The following is a 21,839-nucleotide window of genomic DNA, read 5'->3' on the forward strand; positions in this document are numbered from 1 at the left end:
AACAATTAAAGACTTTTTCTTAGCAAATCAAACTTCAAGGCTGACTTTCTTCTCTCCTCTCATTTTTATTATTGAATAAATTAATTTTCCCTGCAATATGAGCAGGGTTTTTTCCCCCCCTGTTGTCATGACATTATATGCTTTGATCCAGGTGATTATTTTCTTGCAATGGAGGGTGGGTAGAGAAAAAAAAAAAAAAAATCCCATGCTGGGATGATGCATGTGGATGAGCTCGCTGAAATACTTTTTCCTTTTTGCCTTACAGTCTCTTTGCCCACGTCCAGTTCAGAGGATGCTAATATAAACCTTGCCCACCTCTCTCAGCCCATCTTTCTTACTCAGACAGTTCCCCAGCAGCTTTCTGATGGGCACACACTCTTCCGTTTCCAGGACAAACTGTGCCACGGCCTTCCGTCCTGGCAACTGGCCCCGCACGGTCTCACTTTTGACACTGTCCAGGACTACTCCTCTGATGTCTTTGGGCTTACCTGGCACCCCAAAGATGATAAACAGACCCAGTCAGTCATCTCCTATCAAGTGACAGAATTCTTCAAGCTTATCAAATCGACTTCTCTTCCTGGAAGACCCCCCTGCCCTGGATTCTGGAGGGGACATGTCACAGGGCTGAGATGCCACAGGAGGGAGGGAAGACATCTGCAGAGTTTGCACTGCCAGCTGAAGCCTGATCTGTTTGTCAGCTCCCCAGAAAGTCCAAATCCAGTCTGCCCCGAACAGTACAGCTTGGTGCTTGGTCATCTTGGTGGTAGTGAGCCATTCATCCACTCCCTTGTCTTGGCAGAAAGTGATGAAGCGGATTAAGAAGATCTTGTTCAGAGTGTTGGAAGCTGGGCACAGATTGCTCAGAGGATCTTCGAATCCAAGATACTCCCTCACTTTCCGAGCTGCATGGACTATAGCCTCGCTGACAACCTCACAGATGCTGGAATCCTCTTTGCTGTCCTTCGGAGGCAACTGTTGCGATGAGTTTTGCCCCATATTTCCTCTTCACCTGATCAATACTGCTTCCGGAGATCGAACGTATGAAGCTCATGCAGAATGACTTCTTCGGAGAAGTTTTACGGTGTTTTACAGTGAAGTCATGTCTGGTAATGCAGTCCCAGTTTTCTGACTCAGCATTGACGTGGCGTAGCTGAGCACATAGACACACAGCTAAACAAACATGCCCGGTCTCTCTGTTTGCCAATGAGGTGTGTTGTATTCACACATTCCTGCTGGTTTATTAAGTTAGAGATGATTAACTCTCACCAAAACATCTGTTCTTCTCTAGCGATGTTCACTCCACTTCTAATATTGGGCAATCTCTTCCAAGATAGGTTTCCGCTTTTCAAATTTTACTTAAAGACAGTATTTAGTTCTTTAAAGGAATATACATCTCCTTCTAAAACAAACTTCTTCAACTTTGATGGCGAGTCATTTCCCTTTGCTTTTCTAATAACCCCTCTGCTAGGATTCCTTACGCCCCACCCAGTCCGGCTGCCTATTTCCTTTTGTACAGAAATTCCTCAGAGCCCTCAAATTTCTACCTGTCAATATATGCTATAACCCTCCCCCATGAAATTTATGGGAGTTTGCAAATGATAAAGCATCTGTGTCACTGTTCTAATAGGTCAGAAATAAAGCCTACTGGGTATTCTGCACAAAGGAAAATAAAGTCACAGAGCATAAAAACAGGAGACAATTATCAACTGACTTTATTTCTTTTCATATGTTAAAACCAGCAGTGCACAATGTTTTGTAAATAAAATATATCTCATCAAAAATAAATTTAACTTTATCACATATCATCAGTTATGGTACACTGCCCTGAATAAAGAATATTTGGCATCTCTAACAGTCTTCTGGCATATTTTTTTTAACCAGGTTTGAATAAGAAATTGTTTTTCAAATGGTGACATATGTTCACATTAAAAAAAATACTAGTATGTAAGAGTCCAATACAGTTACCAGACAAAGAATAGTAGAGAGTAAAGGATTATTAGCATCAGATCATTTTAGTCACGAATAAACAGTAATTTGCTGAAAAGCTTGGTAACCTGCTAAGAACTTGCAAGATCACACCACTGATATTCAAATAGAATTTATAAGCAAATCCATGGGCACATACTGAACTGCCTCTCCCCACACCAATTTGTGACGTGTCTTTACCATGTTGGCTATCGTGGGAAGTGTAGTAGTGAATAAAAAATAGGTTATTTTTTCGACTACCCCTAAAAATAATGATAAACACAGTAAATTTTTGCCACCGCTATTTCCTTTAGAAATAAATGTCATCTGGGCCCTGTGCTAAAAACATGAATTACGTTTTCTCATCAATATATAGCCATTCTAAAACTCATTGTGCAGCCTCAGCGTTACTGAACTCTGAGACGAAATGTTCAGATGCATATTCAGCTTAACATAACAAAATCCCATCCACTGATAGCCTGAGAAATATACAATTAATAACAGTAGGTAGATGGTTAGTATTTTCATGTCATGAGATACTCAGCAAGAAGTAAAATAAGCAGCTTAATACTGTGAAGGTTTATGTTTGGGTCTGATTTCTTCAGAAATTTCTACAAATTTGGGGGGGAACTTCTGAATTCATTTGAGTTAATAGTATTCAAATGTCCCTGGTGTTCTTCCTTTTGAGGCTAAAGGATCCAAGATGAAGGCTGAAACTTTCAACTCTTCAACAATTAACTGGGTGATGTGTCATCAGAGAAGGGGCATTTCATATACCCTAATTTAGTTGGGATGATCAATATTAACTCATTTTTAATATCATTAAAATTCAGCTTGGAGAAGGAGAGATCATCCCAACCTTTCGAGGACCACTTGGTATATGACTGTTTGGAGCACTGCATTTGCTTTTCATCATCTCCTGTATGTCACAAAATAAAAGTTCTATTTTCTATGTACTAAATATATACACGTATTTAGAAAAATATATAAAATAGGACAAGAGGTGGCAAGTGGAGGTGGCCGCTGGCATTTAGCAGGCACGTGGAACACTTGAGGAAATTCCACATACGGATTTTGAAAGCATGTGATGTCCTATGCTGACAGCTACAGTGTTGTCACACTGACGTGACGAGATCATCCACGCACTGCTTCCTGATCCCCAAATCCTGGGTACTGTTGAATGGGAACGTGAAACGCTACAGTAAAACACTCATATTAAATGCAACACTTTAAATATATCACAGATTTTTACATTAAATAGAGGACAGACCACTACACTCTCATTCACCAGTGTCTCATTTTTCATGGCGTCTTCGGAATAGGCACACGCTGTCCCCCGCAACCCAGGCCTCCGTGTCCATTTCCGAGAAGGTGGAATGATCAATTGTATATAATCTGTTGTTTGTTCTAGATTCTTTGAGTTGTTTGAAAAATCAGGTGGAGGAAAGCCAAGGGGCTCCTCGTGCTCGTCCAAGTGCTCAGATTAAACATTGGAGTCCTCGTCAGTGATGCTGGCACTGGGGAAACGGGCGGCAAAATCCCGAAACATGTCGTCCTCCTTTAACTTGCGCTGGAAAACAAGGGGATGGGGTCATGAAACAGGAAGCAGGAGCTCGGCACGACACACGCTCCGTTAAAACATGCAGTCCTTTGGGGTTATTTTAAATATCTTTTTAGAATAACATTTTTATTTTAAACTTCTTCTCATTTTTAAAGATTTTATTTTTAAGTAATCTCTACCCCCAACGTAGGGCTCGAAGTCACAACCCCATCAAGAATCGCACGCTCCACCAACGGAGCCAGCCAGGTGCCCCTGTAGAATAACATTTTAACTTCGTTTTACAGACTTACCGTTAGATTGTTGATGCCTTCGGTGAACACCCGTATCTGTCTCACTGTGTCTTCTGAATCCTCCATCTGTAAAGAACACACCCATCATGTGACCTACTCGGTTGCATCATTTCAAAGAAAGGACAGCAAAATGAGAAGTCGAAGAAGAAATAATGCAAGTGATATGAAACGGGCTGGGAGCAACAGAACACTTCTGGGGATACCTCCTTTCGTTACAGCAACCAGAGGCTAAGAATGAGCCAAAATGTCCCTTTACTGGCACCTCTAGCCTAATGCTCTGATATTGACAATGACATCAAAGGATTGGTGACTAGGGGGCAATACTCAAATCCAGGACTTTGCATTGAAAAAGACTACATGAGCTGTGTATTTCCACTTGACTTAATACACAGACTTCCATAACCCAGAGACAGTATAACATCAGTGAGCAGCCCAGCCTGGCAGCTTGGAAGCCCAGGTCTTCAAGCTGCTCTTCTATCTCAGGTGAGTTACTCAGCCTCTCCGTGCCTCGGTTTCCTTCCCCCTACACTGAGGATGACAAGGCTCTGTCAGTGAAAGCTGACATACGTTAACTGCTGAGGATAGTGCCTGGGACATAGCAAGCAACTGGGAAGCTATTGACTATTATTTTCTTATTATATTTTCAGATATTAGAGAAAAAACTGATTAGTAGACACAGTGCATCAAGTTTCCATTTAGTGTTTCATGGCTGGAGGAACTTGAAAGAAAACAGGCATGTCCTATTGCCTTTACCTGCTCCAACCAGTCCAAATCATCTTCGTCATACAGACGCGTGTCCAATCCAGGTTTAAATCCCTTCTTAGAGGTACTTCCTGATGGATGTCCCAGTTCCATAGGACAAATATATTTTTCCCTATCTTCCTGTCTCTTCCTTCTCAGTTTCCAAAAATTGCCGAAGGTAAGTTTCCTTGGCTTTAAAAGAAAAGCAAACATCCAGGGATTTAATAAAACTCATATGGCAGAGAATTGAGAATATGCATGATTCAAATATTCACTCCATTTACAGAGAAAAGCAATTGGATGATTAAATTGGTGTGACAAAAATAAAAGCACCCTGTGTGTGTATGATTGATGTGCCCAAATATAATAAATGATCCAGATTATGAATCTCAGAAGATTAAGCTTGTTCTACTTATTCACCCCAATTAGCTGCGCAGTCACGGTGATACGCAAAAAAATGCCAAGAGCCTTAGTTTTTGATTAAACGGGACTTAATGCAATGATATTTCTCAGGGATGAATCCCGTTTTGCAAGGTTTTCCCATCTCAGATCAGGAAAAGAGAATGGTCCTGTGTTTTCTTTTCAGGGGAAGCTAGGATTATCCTGTATGCCCGCTATGCTTCCATAACAGAACTGAGGTTGCTAAAGGAACCCTCGCTTGTTTGGAGAGAGAATTTCTAATGATACTTGGAAGAGAAACTCCATCTGAGTCACTGCATAGTCCCTGAGACTATCAGTTCAGCAGACGGTGATCAGGCTGATGGTGAGAATTTAAATAGAACAGAGTCTTTGAGAAGTTTCAAATCTGGCAGATCTCTTAAGAGAGAAAGGGAGCTAATGAGAAAGTGTCAGGCAGGTAGAGGAGGTAAAAGAGAGAGAGAGAGAAATATCTATATTTCTATATATAAAGAAATTAGTACAAATTTGCAGAAGAGCTGATAAACTCCATCTCCACATTAAGTTGGTTGAGATAACAGACTCATAAGAGTTCACAGAGAAATGATTAAAAAGAAGAAAATGTAATCTGAATTTGGTATGACCCATGAATCTGGGTATACCCAGAAACAGCCATTCTCTGTTGGTCTACCTTGAGTCATTTCTTAAGTATCTTTTTCTAACTTGCAAGATTGGTTCATTGCAAGCCAGACAAGTTGAATCTGTGTGAGAAATCTTCCTCTTCTGCTGGATTTATCCATAGAACAACTGCAATCAATGTTTGAGCCCAAGTCATGGACTCTGCATTGGCAATACATTGACTGCATCCCAACGTCATCCTCTTCATCACTGTTAACTCTAATAGAATAAATGTGAGCAAAGGTTCCCCCAGAAAGACACTTGCAAAAATGCATTTTCTTAATTACTCTTAAAGATGCACAGACCATTAACCCATCCACAAGACTCAGGAAACTCCAGAAAATGGGACAGTCAGGTCAAAACCAAGCCCCAGCTTTAGTTTTTGCTTTAACCAGTTATTAGAAGACAGAAGCCTAAACCAACCTTCACTTTGGCCTTGGCTGTCAGGAGTACATAATCTGGTAACTCCATGGCATCACGCTTTTGGTGCTGGGCCTCGGCCCCGATCAGAAGGTTGAAATGAGTAGCCAAATGTCTTCGCAAGAGGGTCTTACTTGGTGGGATGTTCAATAGCTGAGCCATTGTTTCTACATTAAAACGAGGTTCTAGAACCTATAAAAAAAAAAGTCATTTAAGGCACTGTGTATCATGCATGTCTGCCCTGCGCTTTGTAATTGGCAAAGTTCCTTCATTTAGTCATCACCAATGATCCCGCAAAAGCCCAGAGAGACCGAGCATGGACTTTGATTTTCAAGCTATAGATCTTTATTTTGCCTAAGCCAGTGAGAAGTAGAGCCGTTCCCAACATCCATGCATTCCAAAGTTAGGGCTTGTAGCTCCCCAAAGTGGAGCCTTTGGAAGGCGACTCCTTATATCACTGTGCAGAAATAGAATCTGGATGTGGCAGGTGTTTCACGCCTTTGGTGCTGCGCCTCACATGAGAACCAGTGGCCAGATGGTCACATAAGATAAGAGACAATGGATTGAAATCTGATCTAACCCTACATGATACAAATACATGATGGGGAAAAATACTCGGAAAGTAAAGACTCCCTAGAAATGGTTCCAGGAGGGCTCAGTTTGATGGTGCTAGGATTATGACAAGCAAACTGATAATGTCCTAACTCATTTGACTGATGGAAACAAAATGAGAAGTCAGTTTTTCAATTAAAAGAGAGTTTTACCATGAGCCCACCATGGACACCACTGCCTCTGAGATTGGGGGCATATTCTGCCAAGTCCACGGAGCGCAGCCACTCCATCACCCGGTGATTGGTCCACTGCTGAACTTCGGACGGGGTGACGCTGTTCTGTGAGAACAAACAACCACCAGGAGCTTCAGTCATGAGAGACTGTGGGCTCTGAGAAACACACAGAGGGTTTTGGAGGGGAGGGGGGTAGGGGGTTGGGTGAGCCTGGTGGTGGGTATTAAGGAGGGCACGTATTGCATGGAACACTGGGTGTGGTGCATAAACAATGAAATCTGGAACATTTTATTTTTTATGAAAAAAGTAAAATAAAAGGAGCGTTAGTCCATTGACTGTGGGATCCCAAACACTCAAACTGCACCTTCTACAAAGTCTGCCTTCTAGAGCACAATTCCCTCGACATCCCACTAAGTATTTACAGAAAAGGTGAAAAGGGGTCTGCTAATCTCAGTTTTGTTTTGAGGCATCCGTGCCAGTGTTCCAAGCTTTTTTCACAAACTCATGAAGCAGTGCTTTAGGAAAACAAGTCTCTAGAGTGGTATTTAACTCTGTGGCTTAAGGAGGCAAGAAAATAAGAGACACCTGAGAAAAGGAGGGAGGGAAATTAAAACACAATCTTTGTGGTTACACAGGTAGACCCATCACAATGGGGGGGATATAGGAAAATAAAGCCCGAGAAGGTAATGAGGCTGGACTTGAGGCTCTGAGGATGGCAGAAGCCTTCCCTGCCGGCCCATGAAGACTCGTGTGTCTGTTTTGCCCGCACAGCTGTCCCGTGCATGGAGAGCGCATGCAGCGGGAATCTCAACCTCAGGTGCTACCTCGTCAGACGGCCGCCTCCCCAAACAGTTCGGTTCAAAGTTATTGATCCTCAGGACCTGGATAGCCCTTTTGATACTGAGATGATGTAGCACACTCACGACCTTCAAAGACAGTAAGTCATCCTGAAAAAAAAACAAAACAAAACAACAACAAAAAGAGGAGTTCACTGAGCTGGCCTAGAGCAGGAGGACCTTCTCAGGGAAATTTCAGAAAACAAGTAAAACTAGGAAACCCCTCTACCAACAGGCCTCGAGCGCTTGTATTTTCAAACCCTTTATTTGGTAACAGAACACTTTTTTTCCTGTTCCCAACAAAATCCTCTCCAGGACCCCAAATTAAAAACAACCACCAAAAAATTAGTGTTGTATCAACAGAAGCCAAGTTTCACCTGTTTCTCTTCCGGACACTTTGAAACAGGATCGTGAGACCCCACAGCTCTGTAGAGCACAGTTGGAAAGGAATTGGCTGGGTTACACTTTGATTTGGTGTGATAAAGCAAAGAGTTAAGAGCCCATGATGTTCCGTGAGGACAGCAGAACTAGGTTTGCTGAACTAAGGCACATCACCATTTGGGAGAAAATCAGAAAAGTATCTCTGTTATAGTATTCCCCAAGCCTCAAGGAATCTCTAGTTCTTGATTATTATGCTCTATCCAGCAGAGTCTGTGATCGATGAGAAGGTTTTGGTGAGAGTTAAAGAGAAAGGAGACATGAAGAAGTTATTAGTAGCAACATGTATCACCATCAGTTCCTTCCAGGTGTAACTTTCCTGTCTGTGGTTATTGGGAACATTTCAAACATACCAAACACACCAAAACAAATTATTTCAGAAGGTGATGTGGAGGGCAGTGTCAAGATAAGCACCAGTCTATTTCCAAACACACCCAGAAAATAAAACAAGAAAAATATCCATTTTAGACACACCTTACTGATAAACACATTTGTTGGTGGTGGGGGGGGGGTGAAAATCTATTATAGAAATAGTTTTTAAATAAAAATATTGGACAATCAGCTTAAATTCTTAAAGCTACTCAGCAAAATTATTTCCTGAATTTTTTTTGGATCAATTTCTTTAAGGCACTTCCTTATGGTAAGTTAGAAGGCATTCAACACATTTTAATCTAAGATTGAGACACCCATTCAAAACATTTCCACGTGGGTCAGTTTCAACTAATTCAAGTTTTTCAGATTTAAAAAAATCTAAATACGTGATTACAATGTAAATACAATGCAAATTATTTTAGCTTGAGACATTTTTTTTAGAGGACTGTTTTAAATCAAAACAGATACTATTTTTAGATTTTTTAACAAATCTTTTGTTTTTTTAAAGATTTTTATTTATTTATTTGTCAGAGCAAGATCGCAAGTAGGCAGAGAGGCAGGCAGAGAGAGAGAGGAGGAAGCAGGCTCCCTGCTAAGCAGAGCCCGATGCCAGACTCAATCCCAGGACCCTGAGATCATGACCTGAGCCGAAGGCAGGGGCTTAGCCCACTGAGCCACCCAGGTGCCGCCGCCTTCTTCTTCTTTTTTTTTTTTTTAAGATTTTATTTATTTATTTGACAGAGAGAGAGAGATCATAAGTGGGAGAGAGGCAGGCATAGAGAGAGAGGGAGAAGCAGGCTCCCTGCTAAACAGAGAGCCTGATGCAGGGCTCGATCCCAGGATCCTGAGATCATGACCTGAGCCGAAGGCAGGGGCTTAACCCACTGAGCCACCCAGGTGCCCCTAAAAAAATCTTTTAGGTAATTTTAATTTACCAAAGAGTTGCCAAAGAAGAGATAATAGTTCCATATATCCTTCACTCAGCTTTCCCTAATGGTTAACACCTTCTATAACCATAATGTAGTCATCAAAACTGAGGAATTAACATAAACAAAAAAATGGTAATTAAAACTACAGACTTTACTCAGATTTCACCAGCTTTTCCACTAGGTCCTTTCTCTATTCCAGGATCCAGCCCAGGATATCATGTTCAAATAGGTATTTTTGTGACTCAGAACTTTTGAGGTCTAATTGTCTAAGATGATTTACTCTTTTATAGTCACAAAATTTATGTGCACTTTTCTTGTGGTTTTAAGCCTGAATCTACTCACGTTCGTGCAGAAGCATACCTACCTAGACAAGCAGGCAAGTATTTACTGAATTTGTTGCAGGCTGAGCTATTAAGAGGAGGAATCTGGAAACATCTTGGGTTCAAACACCCTGTGACTTCTGACTACTTTCTGGCTGTGGAAACTTGGTTGAGCTACCCCATTTCTCAAGTTTCTCATTCCCTCACCTAAACACTGGGGGATAACAAGAATGTCACCTCAAGGCTTGCTGAAACTGGAGTATTCATAGGAGTACGGAGCTTGGAAGAGTGTCTGGCACACAGTATACATGCAATGTGCCACGCGCTCGTGTTATTACAAGCAGGTGCCCACCAAGGTACGGACTTTGGTTCAATGACAGAGAAGAAAATGAATCCCATGAAAGGAACCCCACAATTCTGACATTGAAAAATAAGCTGTTTGAAATTTTCAACAACTTTTTTTTAAAAAACGATTTATTTATTTGACAGACAGAGATCACAAGTAGGCAGGGAGGCAGGCAGAGAGAGAGAGGAGGAAGCAGGCTCCCTGCTGAGCAGAGAGCCCGATGCGGGGCTCAATCCCAGGACCCTGAGATCATGGTCTGAGCTGAAGGCGGAGGCTTAACGCACTGAGCCACCCAGATGCCCCAAATTTTCAACAAACTTAAAGAAGATACTTCTCGGGGTTGGTTCCAGAGCGTAGCTCACAAAAGGCCTTTTAAAGAAAAGAATCTAAAGCAGCAGTGCACTAACAGGACTGCGGAATCTAGAACAAGTTCTCCTGGAAACCGTCTCTTCCACTGTTGTAAAGTCCTTCTACCTCTTAGATGGAAGGATAAAAATACGGAACAGTAATGCAGGAATCAGAGAGTCCACCTCAGTCTACTTCTTGCCTCTGCGATTACTCCCCTAGTGGAACGGGGCTAAAGAGAGAAAGGAGGCAGGTTTTGGGTAACATTCTCCAAAGCAGAAGGGAGGAGAGGAGACGGGTCTCTAGATGTCAGGTCAAAAGGGTGGTCTCTTCTGAGCAGTCACTGCATATAGGAATGTGTAACTCAGAAACCCCCAGGGCTTCGACACTCTACACTCTATTTTTTAAACATCGTTAGGAGAGGGGCGCCTTGGTGGCTCAGTCAGTTAAGTGGCTGCCTTCGGCTCAGGTCATGATCCCAGAGTCCCGGGACCAAACCTCACATCAGGCTCCCTTCTAAGTGAAAGTCTCCTCCTCTCTCTGACCCTCTCCGGGCTCGTGCTCTATCTCACCCTCTCTCTCAAATAAATGAATAAAATCTAAAATAAAATAAAACAAAGCATCTTCATAACATATAATTCGCATATAAAATTATGCGAAAATTTACCCCTTCAAAGCATGCACTTCAGGGTCTACATTGTCGAATATACATAAAACCATCTTCCTGGAGAGCTGAGTTTAGATTAGCCTTCATACAGCTTAAATCCAAGTTTTAAATTTCCCAACGATACTGCAATCACCAAATCCTCTGACTTCAACTTAACAGAAACTCTTCTGGCTCTTCTCAAGTTAAGGCAACACCCTGAAACTCTGGTGGAATCATTGTGAAAACAATGCATTTTGCTCACTATTTCTGTGTCTTTCCAGAGAAAAGCAATTTGACACTCCCCTTCCCCAACTCCCAGGAGCCAATCACTTACAAGAGTCATGTAATGGAGCATTCGACCATCTACCCGTCCTTCGTCAAACTGGGTCTTGTACTGGGGGAGACCAATGTCATCCAACCACCCTACAGGAGAGAAATCGGTGTTGTTAGTAAGCCACGCAACACCTGTACTTGTGATTCAAAAGAAAAAGCAGCTTCATTCATTTATTCATTCATTCAGTCAGTCACTCATTTACTCATTCATGAATGAGTGAATTTAAAAATCTCTTACTAGTAACCCAGTTGAAATCCAGCTTTCCATGGTTGGTTTCTTCTTCAGACCCCACGGCTTGCAGTGCCAGCTGGAGCTTCTTTCGATGAAGTGAACGCTTAATCCCAAGTTCCTGAAATAATAAGCAGAAACACTGGTTTGACCATTCTGTCACTATGGGCTAGATGCCACTGGCAAAAGATGCCAGCTCCCCCCAAACGAAGCCAGTGTTAAAGACCCGACAATCCTGTTCAGTCAGCATGCCAAGTCAAGTTGGTGAAATGTTGCTGAACAAAAGGCCCCTAGAAAGCCAAGACCACAGCAACTAGTTTAGTGGGATGTTCCATTCCCTAGTAGGCTCCTTCCTCAGCAAGACTGGAATTCTATTCTTTCTGTACAAAAGGTTAAACAATTAGGAAATATGTTAAATAATTTGACGTAAGATGTAGGGCTCTTTCCTTTTCCTTTTTGCAAAGTAAAGTTGAATTGCATACATTACACTGAGAAGTTGGGCCAATGCTAAATCCTCACAAAGATTCTGAGAAATATGAGCTTAAGGTTTATTATTATGTCTATACAATTATTTCTCATTAAAATAGCCAGTGGCTTACATGTTTCATAAGGATTCATTAAGATCAGGTCCTTCTTGTTAAATCCATGCGATTAAATTAAAAAAAAAAAGTGTGAAGCAGAAAACACAGTTTTTCAAGAGTACTGACTGGCTCCCCCCACTCCCCTTTCTGGAGTATAAAACAATTCTACAATCATATTCTCTTTCTCAGTAACCATTGTCTAAACAAAACAGAGAAGCAGTCACCTTCTCCAGATCTTGCTGAGAAGCCTGCAGAAGTGTTTGGCCAGATGCAATCCAGTGCTTGCCTGAATTCACGTAGGACCCCAAGCCCTGCTCCACAAGCCAATCGCAAACCTGCTCCTTGGTCCATTTGGCAAATGGCATATCCAAGTCGCTATAAGAAAACGAACAACTGTGTGAAGAACAATTCCAAGCCAGCCCGGTGGCTTCTCAAGGTTGACCAACTTATACTGAATGAATGTAGAAATTCCCTAGTAATGCCCTATTTGACCATGAAAAGCTTACTTTTCAGTCCATGTTTAGGGGAGGTGGTACTGGCATTGAAAGTTACCTCAAAAGGACCACAGCTTTCATTTTCAAATGAAACCACAAAAGATTCAATATGATTGAGCAAGAAACATATTTGTGGAAGAAAAACAAGTTGAACCAACAAGTCAAGTCACTGTACTAGTTTCAGTCAACGTGGTTTGAAGACTGAATTTCTAAACAGAAAACACTAGGTTAGATGGAAAGAAATCAAGTCTAACTTGAACTGTAGCAGAATTATGGTTTCTCTCCAAATGGTTATCAGTGAGAAGAGCGCAACATGCCATCACTGAGTACAGGGAAACATAATCACAGTAATTTCTGGGTCAAATTTTCTACTTTGACATGTAAATCGTGTTCCTCTTTGGGGGAAAAAAAATGTAGATAAACAAAAATTTTCTTTATTTTTTTTTAAAACAGCACAAGGAGATCCTCTACTGTGTATAAAGAGAACACATGGCAAATGAGACCTTCATGTGTTTGGAGAAAGCCAGGGTTTCCTCCTTGATAAAACCTGTGCCCAGTCTTCTGCGAGGGTAGGAGAGACCATGTTCCAAAGACTAAGTGTAATGGTTTGTGCTAGATGTTTGCCAACCCCATCCTTCTCATGCTCAGTAGGTCAGTACAGTAATTTCAAAACAGCCCTCAATTGTGGTAAGGGTGTAGGAAAAGTTCCTAGAGTCTTAACAGATAAAGCATTACATAGTCCTGATAAATTCAGGATTATTTAATCCTGATTAAATTCCGTTAGAATTTGTGTCTTAATGAATTTATGTAGGTGCGTTCACAGAATCCATTAGTCATTAACGTTCACTGAACAGTTACTATTTACCAGATACTCAACGCATATTAACTCCTTTAATCTTCATAATTAGACTAATTCATACCAGGGGACACGGAGGCGTAGAGTATGGATGTAGTTGCTCAAAGGTCACCGAGGTTACAGGAAGCAGCCAAGCCAGCAATCAGATCCAAGCAGTCTGTCTCTAGAACCTACTCTTAACCGCTATGTTAGCCCATCTCTCTAGAGCTATGCTTTAGAGTACTTGGAGTAACTATTTTCTCAGTCAGATTGAAGTCAAAGAATCATTCTTACACAGATGTTGCTGACACTTTAGCTTTGGTTCCTCCCCTGGCTCACGCAGCCCTCATCTTCTGCATGATTTTCACCAACCACTGCCAACCCGCACTGCTCTAAAGATGACGGACCCCTCTGCCAGGCAAAGGGGTAAGCAAGGGATTCTACTGCTCAGCCCAGGGACAATACTAACATTGCAAGTGCTCATAGCCTGGACATGTGGGTAGAGATGTCAAAGTCCATTCGTTCAGTTTTTCTCACCTGTTAGATTGTCCCAAATCTCGAGACCAACCCAGTCGTGGCCCTGCAGTTGCCCTTGTCCCTCCTCTTTTAAATTCAGGCTCAGACAGGTCATCTGGGTTGAATGTAGTTGACTGACTTCTCCTAAGTCTGAATAGAAGAAACAACATCACATTGCCTTGTAGAGACCTGAGGAGACCTTAGGACTTTAAAGTTAATGAGAACATTGCTTATGTATGGTCAGAAAAGATGTCTGGATTTACACTTTAACTGAGACCCAGTGAGTCAGTGCATCCCAGATCACAATCTTCTTTCCCATCAAAGGAACAGCAAAGCCTTACAACTGCATACTTGTTTCTAGGCAATCTTCCATTTATTCCTACATTTGAGCAACACACAACACAAAGCCCCCTCCGGTTGTCTGCTGTGTTACTTACTTTCCAAAGAGTTTCATGAATCCTCTGGATTTCTTTTTGGAATCTGGCGATGGTGGAGATATCTGCGAATTTTTCGGCTGGGAAGATCTACCAGCCAGATCTAGGTGCTCAGCTGTCTCCTTCTCTGTTTCAGCTATTCCAAGAACAGAATACATACTTGGTGAGTTTTAAAGTACGGAATGAACATGACTAGATGCTACCCTTCTTAACTTTAGCAACTCTTCACAAATTCTTCTTCGGTTGGTCTGTAAAGAGCACCCTACAAATATTACAGATGGAACACAAATTTATGTTCTGCTTTACCGTCTGCTGTGTATCAGTGAATGATGTGTATAATATCGCATATGATATTGTGCCTAAATCCATTAACTCACAAATTACCACCTCTTTGAAGTTCAAAGGTGGGATAGGATTGCCACATTCTTTAAGTGATCTGAGATCACTTAAATTAATCTCGATTTTTCTGCAGCACTTGGTACTGCTGACATTCTTCCCACATTCTCCTAAAACATCATCTCCTTCATCTTGTTAGGACAATCTACCAGATCTGTCATCTGATCGTTTCTTCTCTGCTATAGGACCTGTTTTCTCCTCTTCTTCCACTCCGAGATTCTGTTCTAGGCTCCTGCCAGCAGGATCTCTCAACAAGTTCACCCACTCCGTGCCTGGCACAAAATGATGGCTTCCCTCATTCATAAGCAGCCAGTATCACAATCTCTGGTCCTAATCTCTCTCCCCAGACTCAGGATCTGAACGTTTATGGATATTCCCAATGTGCTGTGCCAGGAACATCTTAGACTCAACAAATCCATCCAATTCTCAGAAGAATTCTCTTAGATTTTCTTATTTAATATTCCCTTGATACTAATTAATATTCTTCCTGTTACTCCCATTCACACTCTTTGGCATTTTCTTTTCACTCCCTCCTCTCCTTTGGCATTTACATCAGATCCTAGTCACCAAGCCCTGGCGGTCTTTTTTCAAGAGAGTTATTCCTATTTATAACTTGCTATGTCCTACTGAGAAAAGACTGTACTGGATATGCACACATTTTTCTTTTGATATAAAATCAGTGTCTGTTGATTCTGCCTTGAAAGAGTAACATCCAAATTTGCTACGCCCAGTTCTCCCAGCATTCTCTATTTCTTAATTCTTTTACCTGCCCCTTAAGATATGATCCCCCACTAACAAACACAAGCAGTACTGTTTCCTCAGTGTGAGACGACACTTTTACGGGAAAGAAAAAGTTGTACAAAAATCACAGAAATGGTGTTTCAGCAAGATACAAAAGTTGCAGAGGTTGACTTTTCTACGAAGCACAGCTGTGATTATAGGTTATAATAAGCAGCACTGGGCTCTTAGCATTAACAATGTATTTCTTCTAAGAAAGATGCAAAAACATTTGAAAATGTTGTCTGGATTTTATTTATCCCATGTGTATTCTAGAAATGTAAGACTGCAAAGGGAGAAAAGTAACCTGTGCTGACCCACATGAGTTGGTGTATGGGTATCTCAGGGAAAATCCAAAGGAACCTTTCCATCCAAACCCCAAAGCCATCATGGGTACGGGTATACCAGAAAATGTTGCCTAACTCACCCTCATTCTAAAAGCATCCTGTTTTCATTTTTTTGTTTTGAGGATGTTTCCTCCCTCCCATGCCCCACACTTTTAAAAAGGAAAACGGAGTTTCCCCTCTCCTAAAATCACTCTAGGGGAGGCTCCTTAAATATCCCAGAAATCTTCCTCCAGTGTCACTAAATGCCACTTCCATCTTCAAAGCAATAAATGTCAGAAGAACATTCCCTTAAGAAAAGTCAGTCTAAAGCAATCATTTGCAATGTCTTCTACAGACTTCTCGATTTGGCTGAAAACATTGCTCTCTGGGGATAATGGAGACATGGAGAAGGAACTGTCAGGACCTGGCAGTTAGTGTGAGACAGGATGCACCGGAAGGGTGAGAAAGCTGGAAGGTACGAGGCAGGAGAGTCCTGCCCTGGACTCTGAGGGTGCCGTGCGCTTCTGGGTCCTCCCAGAGCTCCTGGCAAGGTGTCATTAGCAAGGGTTAAAACAGCACGTAGGCTGGGAAGCAAAGACTCTCCAGAAAGTTCACTTTAGCAGCAGTTGGAAGGAACTCTCTGGAGTCGAGGACAACATTTTCTGATCGCTGCCAGCTTGCTTTCTAGAGATCGCAGATACCAAGAGCAAGGATTAGTCAGCCTGGAGGACAGCACTGGCGAAGGCTGGCATGCAGGGGTACGATACCTAGGGTGGGTGCACTGGCACTTCGTTTACGATCTTCAGATATCCCAACAATGCACACAATCACACGCAGCCCAATGGAGAGAACACAGGAGAATGACAAAATGAAACACAGCTCAAAGTCCTACTCACAAAATACACACGGGGGAGGAAAGGCAAGCACTGCGCTGTGCTTCCAACATCGCAGACTCCATTAGCAGGAACAATATGGGGTTAATTGGTCCACTTTCGAAACAGATGAGAAGCTGTTTACAATGAACTCAGAGAGTGTCAAGGGTTTTGGTCTTTCCTCTACACTTATACTCCAACAAGGAGAGCAGGGTGATGGCCTGCACAGAGCTATCTTTACCACCGAATTAAACCCAAGGGGTCAGTTTCTTGCATTCACCTTCATTTCTGAGAACGAGAAACGCACAGATCAATGAACCAGGGAAGGGAGGGGATTGACCTTGTCCTCGTCCTGAGTGAATTAAAGCAAAAGCACGCTGGCCATACGTACCCAAGTTTGGTGCACTTGCTGTCCTCTTGTTACTTTTTATTTTAAAAAAGCCACGCCCAAAGAATGATCTGGCTTTCCTAGTGCCAAAGGGGTTGTCGTCCACGGATGCATCACGCCCCGGAGCTTTCGGAGGGAGGCCCCTGAATGGGCTGCTTTCTACAGGAGCTTTATCCTAAAAGACAAGTAATAATAAATGGAACACAGCGTGGCTGTGCACAATTAGGAGTACACGCTGGGCACAACACCTGATCTGTTACACATGTGATTTTATTTAAAAGAATCACAGAACTGATAAGTTGATTATGAACACCAAGCACCATATTACAATTTAGAAAGTCAGTTCTGAAAGCTACTTAGGAAGCAAGAGCAGCAACAAAAACATGTTCATCACTGACCTATAACCGGCATGCTTCAGATGTGAAGTATTTAGGACATAGAAATTCTCAAGCTTTATTTTATTTGCCTCATTCCCCCAATGACATGGAAATAAGGTACTGCATAACCAGAATACCAGCAGGCTTCCTATTTTTCGAATGGTTATGACATGACTAGGCTACAATGCAGTTCACAGTCTTTGTACCGTAACTGCATCAGAAGCCCAGCGTAATATAATCACTGTGCAAAGTAGGCGTTATCTCCAAGCTTCTACACCAGCAGCAGAAAGAGATTCTACTCCAGTTATTTAAATATTCTACTCAAGGAATTACTAGTCAAATGAGGACACAACCAGTGACTGTTAAACATTTTGTTTTTGAGAGGGTGTTCTGAGACATATTCATTACCTTGCCTGCAAGTTACCCGACACAGATCACCAATTTTCAAACACTATGACATGCTTGATACACTTAACACCAAAACTAAACTTGTTATAATTAAATTTTTCTTCATCGATTCAGAAGATTCTTTGGCTGTCTCTAAAAGGTCAAGGTCTTTATCGCGAAACTTAACTGTAATTAAGTTATACTTCTAAGTACTGTTGATTTTTTAGCTTTCTTGTTATTTGAATTAGCAGTTCCAGTAACATGATCTATTATATTGTTTTAGTAGGATCCAAAGATGCTTTGATTTGCATGCCCTCATTCCTCTAACATCTCCTGCCCTCTGTTTTTGTTTTTGCAGAGGTAGAGAAAGGGGAGAGGGGACACAAGCTTTGAAGGTGGTTATTTTATCCTCTGAATTTATTGCTCATCGTAACTACAAGTTTATAGATGCCACAGTTTAGTGCAACTATTACCTATGTCTCACCACAGATGTCAAAATCATTTAATCATTTATTGAATTGGCAAGACAAAAAAGGACAAAGGATGCCTGTAATTACAGCTGTGTGCACAGTCCATGCCTTATCAGGGACACCTACATTACAACTCAAGGCATTCAGAGCCAGCAGTCAAGGGAGTGCATCTGGAAGTGGCCTACCAGAAGGTAGCCTTTACAGAGTTAATGGTTGAAAATTGGAGGAAGAACGAGAGCCCTTGTTGATGAGGTCTTTAAAAAAAAAAAGACAAAAAAACAGAACACCAAAATGTTTGCTGTATACACAGTGGCTATATTAAATAAACAGCTGTTCTCGGGCGGGTGACCTAAGGATGTTTTGTGAGGTCTTAGGAAGCCCAAATATGATAATTAAGAATATCACTAGCCTGATTGAGAGTTGGGGGTTTTGTCTGTTTTTTGTACCTCCCCAACAGTTTATTGAGGTGAAACATAAAAAGTAACTGAACAATTAGGGGACATTAAGTACACTCACGGTGTTATATAACTGCCACCTCCACCTAGCTCCCAAACATTTCCATCATTTTGAATAAAACCCCTCACCCTGGAAGCAGTTTCTCTCCGTTCCTCCCTCTCCATCTCTGGCAACCGCCAAACTGTGTTCTGTCTCTATGGATTTATCTACTCTACATACTTCACATAAATGGAATCGTGGACTATCTGATCTTTCGTATCTGGTTTCTTTCATATAACATGTTTTGGAGGTTCTGAGTTTGGGTTTTTTGGAGACAGTTAAGCAATCCCATGTATCAGACATCACAAACATTTTTCCATTGTAATCTGGACATAGGAATGGCTTCATATATTCACAAACTGTTACACACAATTCTAGAAATTAAAATAAACTTTTATCTACTTCTAAGCTATACAATCTCAGTTCCATTTATTTCCAATAATGGCTAATTAGTCTTCAGTTGTGATTATATACACTAGTTTCAACTGTTCATATTCACCCTTCTTAATATTTACCATTAACTGTGGTATCTAATAGATCTGCATTAGAGAAACCTCAAACTCTTCTTGACAGTTTTCTTTGGAAAATGGGAAAATGTGAGGATCCCTAAATATTTGCGTCTCAGGGTAACAGACAGAGAAACAACACAGAACCAACCCCATCTGATGACTCTTTCTTCAGATTGACCAGGCTGCTGGACTTTTGCAGACTTGAAGTTCTAAAAATAACAATAATAGTAATTAGGATTAATAATAAGTGGCTCTGGTGCCACTGTTTCTTAGGAGAATATCTTGGAAAGAAACTAAAACTGTGTGTGGGTTGAATCCTGGTCATAAAAGAAAATCCGGATTCAGGCAGTCACTTATGTGCTTTACTAAATTATAACATTGAGTTCTTTTAAAAGCAGAGGTGGTTAACTGTCCTGCCAATAACTCTAAATGTCCCACACATGTTAGAATAGCTGGAAAAACACTTAGGACTCTCCTTGTGATGTCAACATTTGAAAATAAACCAGCATTTTTCCATGGACCAGTGGTGTATCCTTTTATGTATACATTTAGACCAGGAACCTTTTTATTTTTTATTTTTATTTAAATTTTAGTTAATATACCAGGGAACTTCTAAAATACTCACGTACTATTTATATATAATCCTTGTAATTAAAATAAAGCACAGAAGTGTTACTTTTCAATTCACAAAGGAATCCATTTTCTGAATCTGGCCAAGTAGTTCATTTTACAGTTCTGATCGAGGCAGACAAGAAAAATCCCTCTGGCTGCCCATAATAATTTGTTTGCTATCCTTGCAAAGGCGAAGTGACACTGTAAACATCCAGAGATTTTTTTCCCTTTCACATAACTAGCATTCAAGTGTACAGGGCTGTCTTTTCAAAAATGGAAGTCAGGAATAGGTGACCAGTTTAGAGAGAGAAAAAAGCTCTAAGAAGCAGAGTAACACACATACACAAACTTTTAAAAGGCAATTCTCATGTACTCATGTGTACGTAAGTTACTAGACTTGTCCAGTATCAAATAAAGTAAAAGATATTGGTGAGAAAAGAGAAGATCTCATCTTTGAATACTGCTCTGGTAAGAGATTTTCCTAATTCAGACTTGAACTTGGATAAACATAGATAATGGACCGGTTTACTACATGGAGAATGCAAAAAACTACTGCATCCTTTCCAGCCATTACATCATTCTCTGTGACTCTTTTCTGCTAGGGTCAAAATGCAAGCCAGTGCAAACCTGAAATTCAAAGCACTGCACTTCACATGAAAACTGATGAAGGAAGGCTAAAGCCGTGCAAACACTTGGCACGAGATAATGGATAACAGTCCATGAGTAAGAATCTCTTTGTTAACTCACAACCTCCCCTTTCCCTGACATCCAACCACCACACCTGCATTAATGTATTCAGGCCTCAGTCATCCGCTTCTCACAGTGGTCACTGTGAGTTTGTCAGAAGCTTCCTCTCTCCCAGGTATCAATGACATTTTCCACATTCAAGAACATGACTTACGAAAGACTATCGCACGGCTGGGTTTCAACAGAAGCACCAAGGATTATTTTTCCATCACTAAAAGAAGAAAGAAAAGAAAAGGAAAAAAAAAAATGGAATGTGTGTGCTTCACAAGTAAAAGACCATATATATTCTAAGTAAGCAGAACTGTCAAAAAAACAAAAAATTGTGCTGGGGAAGCGATTTCTCTTTTAAAACAGTCGTGTGTGTTTTGTTTTGTTTTGTTTTTAAACACACGCTCCATGCCCAGCATGGGGCTTGAACCCACAACCCTGAGATTAAGACCTGAGCTGAGATTGAGTCAGCTGCTGAATTTACTGAGGATTCCCAGCTGCCCCTCTCTTTTAAAATTTTCTACTATATTTTCTTTTGTTAAAAAAATATTTTACTTATTTATCTGACAGAGAAATCACAAGTAGGCAGAGAAGCAGGCAGAGAGAGAAGAGGAAGCAGGCTCCCTGCCGAGCAGAGAGCCCTATGTGGGGCTCGATCCCAGGACCCTGGGATCATGACCTGAGCCAAAGGCAGAGGCTTAACCCACTGAGCCATCCAGGTGCCCCTAAAATATTCTATTATATTTTCTTTTATTTGGTCTCATTATAAGGTTAAGTAATTGCGAACATGCTCCCTCAAAATTCTACTTGTTAATGGAGAAACTACTGTATCCCTGTCCCAAATCCTTCTTCCGAACAGCCTGGGCCACATGACCATTGCTATGGGGCTTGGGACCCACTGGCGGCTCCCCATGACTTAGGACATAAAACTTGAGTCCCCTAAAATCTCTCTCTAACCTGAACACCACACCTCCCTGGACTCCTGCCCTAGGACTTCTTGCTTCA

At 41.3% G+C, this 21,839-nt stretch overlaps 1 protein-coding gene and 1 pseudogene across 2 annotated transcripts in view; both read right to left on the reverse strand.

Annotated features, from left to right (window-relative positions):
• Positions 1 to 239: 239 nt before the first annotated feature.
• Positions 240 to 997, reverse strand: LOC309868757 (rab15 effector protein pseudogene; annotated as a pseudogene). The gene has a single exon. The product of its transcript is annotated as a rab15 effector protein pseudogene (transcript).
• Positions 998 to 7,480: 6,483 nt separating this feature from the next.
• The window catches only part of LOC309870248 (liprin-beta-1-like), a gene marked incomplete at both ends in the record, with an annotated part of 53,233 nt that continues 38,874 nt past the window's right edge, over positions 7,481 to 21,839 (reverse strand). Inside the window, 9 exons of the mRNA XM_082742435.1 lie at positions 7,481 to 7,783; positions 11,403 to 11,491; positions 11,640 to 11,751; positions 12,436 to 12,586; positions 14,078 to 14,206; positions 14,494 to 14,626; positions 17,253 to 17,424; positions 19,627 to 19,696; positions 21,001 to 21,057. Of these exons, the coding sequence (XP_082598561.1) occupies positions 7,481 to 7,783; positions 11,403 to 11,491; positions 11,640 to 11,751; positions 12,436 to 12,586; positions 14,078 to 14,206; positions 14,494 to 14,626; positions 17,253 to 17,424; positions 19,627 to 19,696; positions 21,001 to 21,057 (1,216 nt within the window). The remainder of the gene's footprint in view (positions 7,784 to 11,402; positions 11,492 to 11,639; positions 11,752 to 12,435; positions 12,587 to 14,077; positions 14,207 to 14,493; positions 14,627 to 17,252; positions 17,425 to 19,626; positions 19,697 to 21,000; positions 21,058 to 21,839) is intronic.

Source organism: Mustela nivalis (assembly GCF_964662115.1).
Source record: "Mustela nivalis genome assembly, chromosome: 7".
NCBI lineage: Eukaryota > Metazoa > Chordata > Mammalia > Carnivora > Mustelidae > Mustela > Mustela nivalis.